General features: G+C 39.9%; 1 protein-coding gene across 1 annotated transcript in view; it reads left to right on the top strand.

The window, feature by feature from the left end:
* Positions 1-4,013: 4,013 nt before the first annotated feature.
* The window catches only part of LOC115948567 (ADP-ribose glycohydrolase MACROD2-like), a gene marked incomplete at its 5' end in the record, with an annotated part of 33,826 nt that continues 26,213 nt past the window's right edge, over positions 4,014-11,626 (top strand). Inside the window, 3 exons of the mRNA XM_031061960.1 lie at positions 4,014-4,091; positions 4,695-4,769; positions 5,260-5,349. Coding sequence (XP_030917820.1) covers positions 4,014-4,091; positions 4,695-4,769; positions 5,260-5,349 — 243 coding nt within the window. The remainder of the gene's footprint in view (positions 4,092-4,694; positions 4,770-5,259; positions 5,350-11,626) is intronic.

Here is an 11,626-nt window from a genome sequence, read left to right as displayed (position 1 = left end):
TTCTGATCAGCTTTTAATAAAGCCTAAATATTTTGTAAAGAGATTGTTAGAGTCTGGGGCTAATTCCCAGGTGGACTCAAGCATGCAGTCCCACACTTGTTTCAATAAAATGGAGGGTAGCAGACACAAGCACTCCTGACATGGACACTGCCACTCCAGCCAGCAAGGAGGAGTTTTGAGGGAACTAAGGGATGCTCAGACTTCAACAAGCACTTAAGCTCCTAGATAAATGTAGATAGATAAATAGATAAATGTGGCCTATCTTTGGCTTATTTATGCAATTACATCTCCTGTTTGGTTCATTCATGTGTGATATTAGGAGCTGTGTTCCAGTGTGGTATGAGAAACAGGCGTTCTTTCAGTCCTGAGTGGAGGAGTGTTAACTTTTACAGTCCCAAAGTAAATAGTGCCCAGTGTGTATATTATCAAAAAATTAAGCAGTACTTCACTGTGAAAGACTACCCTGCCTTGGGTTCTCTGGTATGACTTAACAGATAATTAATTATGTTAGGAGAAGGCTAACATTGCTTTATGCCATTTTACAAAATCAGGCGAGTAAGAGGTGAACAAAGGCCTTAGGGACAGCCAGAGCTGTTGTAGCCCCTGGAATCATACAGGACTATGAAACTGGCCTTACACACAGTTGCACAAGGCTCCAAAGGGCTGTGGGCACAGAGGAGCAGCTGAGCCTGAGGAATACCACTACCCTACTGAAAACTTGCACACAGAATGTAGTGTAACATCAGCACTTTTATTGATCGCTGCCTTTGGTTTTACACTTTCACTTTTGCTTGGCACAGATTTGTTTCATAAATCTAGGTTTATTCCTTCACTTTATTTTATTCCTGTTAATCCTAAAAGTAAATCTGTCTTTGGACATTTTGGCTTGAATATTTAGTGCGATATTTGACTCTGACGTACAAGCTTCTTTTTCCCAGCCCAGCAGTCAAAGAAGGAGTCAGAACTCTTCTATTCTTGTTTTCAAGGTTGTTTATTATTTCTTATCTCTAACATTCTTTCTCTGACTCGCTCTAGGTCTGTCTAGCAGGTTGGGTTGAGGCACACTGACCACCTTGGGGGGTGGTATCTTTTAATACTAAAAGCTACATGTACAGTATTTACGATAACTTCCCAATACCTATCACCTATGTTAGACAGTGAGTTTCTACCTTAAACCAATCCAAAAGTGCCACCATCACTTCTTCTGGCCACCCAGAAGATGGAGGCCAAGAAGAAGGAGAAGGATGCCCAGATTCCTCCATCTTGCCTCCTGAACCCCCATTCTAAAAAGCCCAAAAATCTATTTTTCACCCTGTGACTAACTAACTATTATTCTACTTAAACTTGTAATATTGTAATATCTTGACTTGTAATTCTTCATATAAAGGTGATGATTTGCTCCATCGGTCAAAATCAAAGGCACAGGTGTCTTGGGCTCTGTGCCAAGGTCTCTGAGCCCCCCAGGCAGGGGCTCGAGCCATCCAGGGCAGTCAGAGGAATGTCCTGGGTTCTGACACTTCTCCTTTGCTGTGCCTCTGCATCTTCATCCCACTGGTCCCAGGGTTTTGTCCCACCCCCTGCCTCTCCCATATAAACTCTTGTTTTCCCTGCCTCTTTGGAGCTCTTGTGGTTGGTGTCTTTGGTAGAGTGCCCTGGTCACAATAAAGGTTTATTCTCTGTGGAGCATCATACAAGGCTCTCATCTCTTCCCTCCTGGAAGAAATGAAATGCTAGCCAGTGTGAGCGAATGGGACAGAGAGAGAGGAACGGGAAGTGTTTCTCACAGCGGCTTGGGAGAATTTTTAGGGAGTGGTAAGGATGTGGTAACCTGGTAAGTATAAGCAATCTGCAGGTGGTGTTTTTCCGCTTTGTCTCTTTGTTCTTCTCAAGAACAGTGTATGAGGAAGGTGTTTTTGTTAACTAGCCAGTCAAACAGAAGGCATCAAATCACTTTATCAAAACCACACGGTTCTCTTGAATAAAGCCTTCTTTGCTCTTTCTACAACACTGCCTCCCACCTGCTCCTGTGTCATTCTCAGTGCAAGAGTGGCAAGCAAAGGACAAGTGCCTGTGCCCCTGAGCCGTCCTTCTCAGGACACTTCTTCAGGAAAGTCACAGCACCCTTAGCACCATTCCATCCACCGCAGCATCACTTTGTACCATCACTTTTGACTGCTTGAAGGGCTTGAAGGGCTGCTTGTTTGGGCCCTGGCATCATGGCACTCAAGGCAGAGGACTTCTGATTCCAGCTTTACCAATGCAATTCCTTTTACAAGCATGCAGCTGTATCATACAGAAAAATACATTAATTTAGGGTATGGAGTTACAGGTAGTACAGATCTTGGCTTGTCTGAAATCCTGAGAGCTTTGTCAAAAACTTCAGCAAAGCCAGAATTTCCCTCAATGTGTTTCAAGTTTGCTTGAAAAATTCCCTATGTAATTTTTTGCGACCAAGAATTTTTTTGGTACCAGGAGATCCTTCAACTGGATTTTTGATTAAACTTGGAATTTGATAAAATTCTAATTTAGTTTTGCTCCAATTCAGGCTGACAAGGATAATCCTTTGAACCTCATTGTACAATATGGTATGGAAGACTGGTGCAGTAGGGCAAAAAAAAAAGTGCAGCAAGTATAAAGTTTAGCAAATTGTACATCAGTGAGTTACTCTACTTTCAAACTTTGGTTTTTTAAACTTATTGTCATGCCATGAAAGAAGTAAGAAACTGTGCGGGTAATTAAATATTTGCCTTGGAGGATTATTTGCAGTTAATTAAAGCCACACAATTTCAGCACATACCTTTCCTACAGATTATTAAATTTGGATCAGATATTACAACCTAGCTTTCTACTTATCCATCAGAGATTACTTTTGGACACTTTCAGAAACAGAGTTTTACAGGGTCATCCTTGGGTATATTGTAAGATTTGCTCAGCAATGTTGTTGAGAGGGAACTTCCAGTATTTAAGCTGTAAAAGCACTGTCAAAATTTAATTTATTATCATGTGCTGTAAATCTTTTGGCATCATTACTTACTTTTTCCATTGAGCAGGATTTTAGAAAGCATCTCACATGGGAGCACAAACACCGATTATCTGTTGCTGCTGTTACGACCTGGAGTGGGCTTATCCCTGTGGTTTGCACAATGTCCAGTTAGATCAGCACTGGTTTTTAATGAGGTTCAAAGAGAGCTCTTTATCCAGTGGAATCTGTGAAGAGGATGAGCAAAATCACTAAATCACACTAAATCAAGTGTCTATATTGCTGCATTACCTGAATGCAGTGGAATTATGCATTATGTATTTCTCCATCCCCATGCAAAAACTGGCTGTTGTCAGAAAATGCTGTTTGACACAACAAAGTAATGCCCTGTGTTTATGAAGACCCCAGATAGCATAACAACTGGACTTTCTGCCAAAATGTAATTTCAGTCTCACCGTGGCACTGGTTCCAAGCATTGTTTTGGGCAGTTCATTTTGAAGTCTGCCCCAAAAAAGAAAAGCACTCTTGGCTATAGTGACCTTGGGAGCTTTGTCATCAAGTGACATGAGGCTAGGATTTGCACAGGGATTTATGGGATTTATTGTTTCTGGAAAGATTTAAAGTTTCTGTAAATTCAACCATGAAAAACTGTTATTCTAAAGAAATAATAAATCACTTCATTTATCAAGTAGGTGGTTCATGCTATTTCTCATAGATTTGTGCCACTCCACTCATTAGGAATAAAATTCTTGGTAGTGCTGCTGATTATTCTTATGCATCCTTCTTTGCCAGCTCCTGGTTTAGGGTTTGTACTGCCAGCAAAAAACTGCTCAGTAAGGGTAGGGATTCTGAAATCAATTTGAATAATTGGAACCCACAAATACACTTCTGTAGTTAAACAGATAGAAAATCAGTGAATGTATCAAAATGCCAAATATGAAGCTGGCACCTAAGAGTTCCTCTAACTCAAGTCTACTTTTCCAGCATGAAAACTGCTTCAGGATTTATTTGTTTGTTTGCTTTTTTTCCTCAGATTCCCTGAAAGACTCCAAAGGCACGCAGAAGGGTGATTCAGTGCATGCTGTGGTGTGTGAACAAGATCAAGCCAAAGGTAAAGTTTTTAGTCAAAGTTTTTTAAGACAGATGTGATGAACCAGTGTGAAACTTGAGTTCTTTCAGTGTCAGCACCCAGTGGGTTTCAGCCTGACTTCTGCCACCTTAGGGAAATGCTGTTGGCTGGTAGAGGTTATGTGTCAGCTAGTTGTGGGGCAGTAACCCCTGATGCTACTGGGAAAGCCACATGTCTCTAAATAGGTTTAGCCACATGATCCTGGGTGCATAGCACTGTTACCATGTTGTTATTGTGGTTCTGAAAGCCTGTGGGGTGTTTCTGTTCCTTCTGCTGACCATCATGTGCAAGCACTTTACAACAGCTCCTATGAGAAACAGTGTCAAGGCTGAGCTGCAAAAGAAGAAAAACTCTAAGTGCTGCAGGGGCAGTTTTGACCAACTAACTAACTTAATGCTTAGTACTGTTAAGTGGTATTTTCATATATAAAATGTGTCCAACATGGTTCACTTCCTAGAAAAAAAAACCAGTGTTTGGCTTAGAACTACTGTGCTGTGTCGAAAGTTCATGTTCTGTTTCAATAAATTTAGCATTGCCTTCATGCAGCATCATCCTGGTACCATTTTCTGTTTGTTGTATTAACAGGACAACAGGATATTTCTGCAAACGAGGAGATAAAAACTGGGGAAGATTCCCAAGATTCCTGCATGGAAATAGAAGGTACTCCTTGCGTCTTGAGATCTAAAAGCAAGATTAGCAACCAAAAACACTAATCATGGAATCATAGAATGTCTGGGATTGAAGGGACCTTAAGGATCACCTAGCTTCAACCCCCTGCCATGGGCAGGTACACCTTCTACTCAGCCAGGTTGCTCAAAGCTGCATCCAACCTGGCCTTCAGCACATCAAGGGGTGGGGCATGGACTGTGTGTGTGTCTCTGGGATTGCAGTGAGTCCCAGTGAAGATCCATGTTTGGAGTAGGCACATGGGATTTTGTGCCTAAATCCCAGAAAGTTCAGTATCTTCAAGGCTTTGCTCTGAACTAGAGCCCCTTGGATTTCCTTGGACAGCTTTTTTATTTGTACTCGTGGAGGAAAAGATCCTTTTCCTCTGCCAGTGTTTTTCATGGCAAGGTCTCTAGTGGGTGTCACTCCTTTCATGTCCATTCTGAAAAGCCTTACTATTCATCTTTTTATCAAATTTATTCAGATCCACTGTTGAACCAAGAAGGCACAACAGAAGCTGAGATTCCTTTGATACTTGGTGCAGAGGAAAAGGAAGAAGGAAAAGAAGAAGGAGGTGAGCCTATTATAAAGCAGATTGAGACAGAGAATGCTGCAGGACTCATGTTATCCTTTTCTATTGTGAGGAAACATGGCAAGGGCACAGAAAAGAGCTCTTTTTCCCCCTAAGGAAAAATCTTCTTTTGTCTTATCTTTGAGTGGAGTTTTGATATATTGGACTTGGATTTCAATAGGAAGCTAAAAAAGTGCACACTGAGGTTCAAAAGTGGCATTTAAATACTCTCCTTGCTTTTGTTTTTTTTTGCATTTAAGCCCACAATGCTGATTAAACACCCAATTTATGTCCATGTAAGTATCCTTATGATCACATTTGCTAGAAGCATTCTGGGTATTTAAATAAATGGGTATGATAGTTATTTCTGAGGTCATTAATAGGGATTTAATTAAAGAGTAACTAAAACTAGTAATTCTAATGAAGAAACCAATATTTGGTGAGAATGCAGAGTCTTCTGAAGCAGTAATTTTGTAATGGGGGTAAAGTATTTAAAACCTTGGGGATGCTGTTGCAAGGAAATGTACAAATTTAAGTGTTGGATGCTCCTGGGAACCCTGCAATCATCTCACCATTTGTAAAGACATGTGATTATATAAAAAATAATGTATTATGTAAATAATTCTCTAATTTTAAAGTAACTCCTAGTTAATTATATGGTCATTTGTAGAACCTAAGGATGAATTTTACAGTTCCAAATTAAAATGCAAACATGATTTTTATTGAAAATTCAGGTCAATACTAACTATGTTGTCCTAATTATGAAGTCCTTTTCTCAGCCACATTGACACCAACTTAATTGCAAACCTGTGTTAGCAATATTGACAATTTTCTTCGCTGCAAGGCCAGGTTAATAGAACCTCTTTGTTCATATACTGCTAAACAATATTTCCTTTTTTTTTTTTTAATTTTAATTGCCTATCCAAGCTGAGACTAATCACATCTCCTTATTATCATTTGTGTTAATGGTATTGGTTTTGTGCTGTGCTCATGATTGTGAAGGTAGCATTGATATAATTCTTATGTTCAAATTCAGGTAAATGGTACCACACTACCTCAAGTTGCAAACCCAGGTTATACAGTACAGGCTCACTCTGATTGCAAATACCAATGCTGTTATAATAGAAATTATTTAGATATTATTTTATGCATCATCAGAACTAAATTGGAAAAAATGTACCTTCATTATTTGCATATTTTCTCCTCTTTACTTCTTTAGTGTCCCCAACAGCTAGGGACTGTCATTTAGTTCTCAGAAGAGAGATTGTATTTCAACATCTGTGCTACTTACTATTAAAATATGCAATGTCGAGGAAAAGCAGGTAATGTCAGAAAAGGGTTGTTCTTGGCTCCTTTTCTTTTCCAGCCCTTGATTTAAAAGTTTCAAATACTAAGTAAGTAAAAAAGTTCTTGCTAAATATTTTGGAACTTGTTCCTACCTGGGGTCTCATGTGTTGATACTGTGCAGGATTCATCTGATCCAAAGCTTGTTGAAGTCCATAGAAGTAGAGTCATCAATTTAAGTGATCTTATGATAAGAGGAGGTGTGCTGAGTCTGTGTGCAGGATAACAGCACAAATATTCTGTTCAGCTTCTTCCAAAGGTACTGATTTTGGCACAGGAAAAATAAATGGGTGCTCTTGCCGAGCAGGAGCAGAGAAGGAAAGAAAGCCTTTCCCTTGTCTTGTTTTCATTCTTATGGGTCTAAGCACCCTCATAGCTCATCTTGCTATTGCTTCTTGTTCTGGTGGGCACAACTTCTACCGCATGGGTTTGGAAAGTTTGGCATAAATTGAAGTGGGTCGGGACACAAAGAGGTAAGAAAAATAAAATCAGCTGAAGTTCAGACTGATAAAATAAGATATATTTCCCAATGAGAGATTCCTCTTCATGGAAGATTACCTGGCATTAAAAAGAGATTTAATATGTGATATTATTTTATGTAACCTGAGTGCTAACCTCCTAAACTAATTCAGCTGAAAGTTTTCCAGCAGCACACACAGTACATTTGATATAGGATGAAATACTGTATTTTTGTTTTAAGAACTTGGGGGAAAGGCTAATGTGGGACTGCTAGTCCTGTTAAAACAGAAATTCATGGATCTTTAGTTGGTTTGACCCATTCTGGATCTATATGCATAGCCAAATGTAGCAACTACTAAATTCCAAACTACCTGGTCTTTCTGTTCTACATGAGATTTTCTTGTGCTTGTTTTCACACTCATCCCAAAGCAAAGGGTAGCATGTAGCTGCTTCTCTCTTCTCTCTGTCTCACTGGGAGCATTCGATTCCTGGGAGTTATCTGCAATCCCTTCTGTCCTCAGAACTGGAGCTGTGTAAGCCACTAAAGTACCAACAAAGTCCCTTTTCCAACCTAAAGCTGGATTTCTGCTCAGTTACTGATTGCAGCTTTGAAGTGTGCTAGGAAGTTTTTCAATGATGTGGTTTTCCATGAAAAAATATCTGGTTCTTGATGGTTTAGAGATGTCTCAGTTTACATAAGCTTCTGACAAACCACAGGTTATCTTCTGATTTAATTGTACAAATTTTACTGCCAGCTCATCTCTGTGTTTTGGGGTTTTTTAAAGCTTGCAGGGTCCCTTCTGTGTAGCTCATTTCACTTCACAGCTCCAGGGTCATGCTGTAGTGTGAAATTCCCAAGGAGTCCCAGATCCTGGTGCTTTCAAGGTTCTGGGATGCTGGGAGCCCAGAGGAATGAAGAATCAAAATCTTGGCAGTCACACTCCTAACTCCCATTGCCAGCAGTAAGAACCAAGCCAGATTACCCTGAAGAATATAACAATGTGAGGCACTGTGTGTTTCATAAAAACCTGCTGTTGCTTTTCTCAAAATCAGTAATAAAATATCATATGTGCCAATTTATTCCCTTTTTTTCCTACTGCAACTTGAAGTTATATATTATGAGGGAGCAGCTGAAGAAAAAAGGCAAGCTAAGATGCCTTTTTCATTTTTTTCCAACTCCTATTATGCACTCATTCTGGTTCACAAAAAAAATAATGAAAACCTATGTTTCTTATAAGACTGGGGAATATTCTCAAATCCCTTTATTAAAAACCAGAGCAAGTGGTGATCGCTGACCTATTTGCTGACTAGGTAAGTGTACACAGTTTTAACAGACCTTTTGGCAGTGCCTTTATATGTACACTTGGAAGTGGTCCTGCTGTGTTGTAATGACCATGCACTCAGCACTTATTTGTAGGTTTAATCAGCACATTTATTCCACAACACAATTTGCAGCACATGGAAGTAAATCCCATATTTGCATGAATATGCAGCCAATTTCTCCTCTGAGCCCACTCTCACCTCTGGCATCTTATTTCCCATCTCTTTCTGTCTCCCTTCATTGAGAGACATCCAGTATGATGATTTCCCTCACTAATCACCCTTAGAAGTCATTTAACTCTTTGAAGGGGTAGGATTTCTGCCAGAGGACTGGAAAATGAACAGCTATTGCTGTTATTTCTCTGTTTTCTCTCTTCTCTATTTGGGCTGAAATATTTTGTCGTCTTGCGCCAATTTGGAATATTGTTTGAGCTTGACATGTGGTGTTTCTCCAGATGAGCAACATATTAGTGTAGAACCCTCACCTTCACCATGAGGTCAGGGCTGGCTCAGGGGCAGCCTGGGGGAGGTTTCCATCCTGTGCAGTACATGTGATTTCCTTTGACAATCTTCTGATCAGTGCTCGTTCACTCTGAATTTGAAGTCTGCCTAATTTCAGGTTTGAAGTCTGCCAAGTTCTGTTCTAGCTAAGCCCAGTTTTGCTGAACAGTCTTTGTAACATGAATCGCTGTAACCTGTAACTCTGTAGGCAGCACTTTGTCCATTCCTCTCTTGTCCATTTTGCTTTAGCAGGAGTGATAATTTTGTGGTGTAATCTTGGAGAGAACTAAATATTCCAAAGCCTGGGGAAAAGAGCTCTCATGTTTTACAGCTCCAGTGTCAGGCATTTATAGGATTTTTATATGCATTGGTACAGTCATAAATAATGTCAGAATAATGACTTTGTTATCAAACAGTCAAAAATTTCAAAATGACATTGTGGCTATAGAGAAATGAAAGAATTCTTGAGAAAGATCTTTTTTGGACAAATCTAACATTTTTATTATTGATTCATGGCAATTTTATTGCTTAACCAAACTCCTTTAATTCTTCAAGTGGGAAAGATGAGACATTTTTGGGGAAAAAAAGTAAAAGCCTTCACTAGAATCTTTAAATAGGTAATTTCACTTTGTTTGGAAAGAAAAAATTACTTTGGATTGCTGTAGCTTCTAGAGTACTTCTAGTATAAAGGCTCCAACTTCTTTTATTCAGTTGCTCAAAGAGGAGAGGAAAAAATATCCTGAACCAGATATAGTGCATTTGGTGTTTGATAAGAACCCATACTGATTAGATCAGATGCCATTTTTTTGGGCTGTTACAGCATATTCAGATGCTAAATATGAAATATATCTTTAAAATCCTATTCTAACACATACTGATGTTTGGCAAAGCAAAAGAAAAGTGCACCATTGGGCTTTTCTGCAGAAATACTAGAAAGGCTGTGGAACCAGAAAGCTGCAAATGGGAATTTAAAGCTCTAGGCTATGCAGAGATATGGATTGTTGAGAAGCAGTAGATGGGACTGCTGGGAGGTGTGCAGAGAGATTAGGAATGGAAATCCTAAAAGGTACCTCACCTATGAAGCCTCTCTTTACATGCCTTTATTGTCTTGAGAACTTCACAAAACTCCAGTGAACTTTTCAGCTGCAGCATCAGCCAGCTGAGGAGATTTTGTGACCAGATTATGTTTGCCAGCCCACTGTGCTGAGTTTGTGGCGGTCCAAGGGCTGTTTGGTCTGTATCAAGCACTCTGCCCTCCTGAAGGCATTATAGCTGTGGCAGAAAAGGATATCCAAGTCATTTCTATGCCTCGTGGAAGTAGCCAGGTGAGGCTTACCTGTGTGGGGGTACCGGTTGTTGGTTTCTCTGGGTCTGGATTGAAGGCACTTGAGATGGTATTTCATGTTCTGACTCAGGTGTTTATTATTTATTATCAGTAAAACAGTCTCACAACCATGAGTTCATTAGCAAGGCACAAAATGGCCAACGATCTCTTGTTACAAGGCCTTTTAAGACTAAACTATCCAATTAAGAACTGACACCTAGATTATTTTCCCTTTAACCCAATAACTGATTCCAAAGAGCCCACAATGGGGACTTTTCCACCCAGTTACAAAATGCCACCCAAACCCATGGAGAAGGAGGAAGAAGAAGGAACTCAGGACAACACCCTGCACCCTCCCATCTTGCTTCCATCCACAACATACTAAAAATCACAAAACCTAAATTTCTCACCAAGTGATACACCTACACTGCTCTCTATAATCTATTTCACACTTTTGTGGATTCTGGTCTATTCTGGAGTTTAGGGAACTTTCTCCATGAGTGAGGGTCACAGTCAGTGCTCCCCTGGGGGTCAGGGCACCCCAGAGCAGAGAGAGAAATATTCCCAGTGCCCTGGGTTTCCCCCCTGCATCCCCTTTGCTGTGCTTACACATTGCAGGCTGCAGAAGAGGAGCTTTGGGGCTTTGGCCCCACTGTTTGTGTGGGGCTTTGGCAGTGGGAGCTCTCCAGGCTCTTACATCAGCAGAGGCTTCACTGATGGTGCAGGATGGGGCAGCAAATGGGATGCAGGTCTCCTGCAGGGCTTTCCTGAGGGAGCTTCCCTGAGGATGCTGTGCAGCACTGTGCCTTGGCAGTCAGGGTGGTTATTACACTGTCAGTAGTCTGCTCTAGATATTGATTTCAGTCTCTTGAGGGGAAAAAAGTTGTATTTATTTTCCTGCCACAGAAGGAATGTGTTTCTTTTCATTGGTCTCCATATACCAGCTTCTAACCTGAATGTACATAAAAAATAGGTGGTGCAGCATTAATTTGAAGTTTTAATTATTTTTCATCCCTTGCAAGGAAAAATAACTTTTTTTTCTGTGTGCTTTTCTAATAAGAAAGTAGAAAACATAAGTAATTTTTCAGCTTAAATGTTTTGTTCGCTGTCACAGTCACTTTGTATTACCAGACATGATGGTAAGGGTAAAACAAAAAAGCCAAAAGGAAAGAAAACAGGAAAACAACAATAGGGAATACTGTAACAATGATAGTGTACAAGGTTTATTATCTCTATTTGATTGTTTTCTTCATTTCATTTACAGTAAGCAGAATAGAAATAGTATTATGAATTAGCAATTTTTATTGCATTTTAAAATATAATCTCTTTGTT

Source organism: Geospiza fortis, unplaced genomic scaffold, assembly GCF_000277835.1.
Source record: "Geospiza fortis unplaced genomic scaffold, GeoFor_1.0 scaffold88, whole genome shotgun sequence".
Classification (NCBI taxonomy): domain Eukaryota; kingdom Metazoa; phylum Chordata; class Aves; order Passeriformes; family Thraupidae; genus Geospiza; species Geospiza fortis.
Note: the sequence above shows the minus strand (reverse complement) of the source record. Positions and strands in the feature narration are given on the sequence as shown.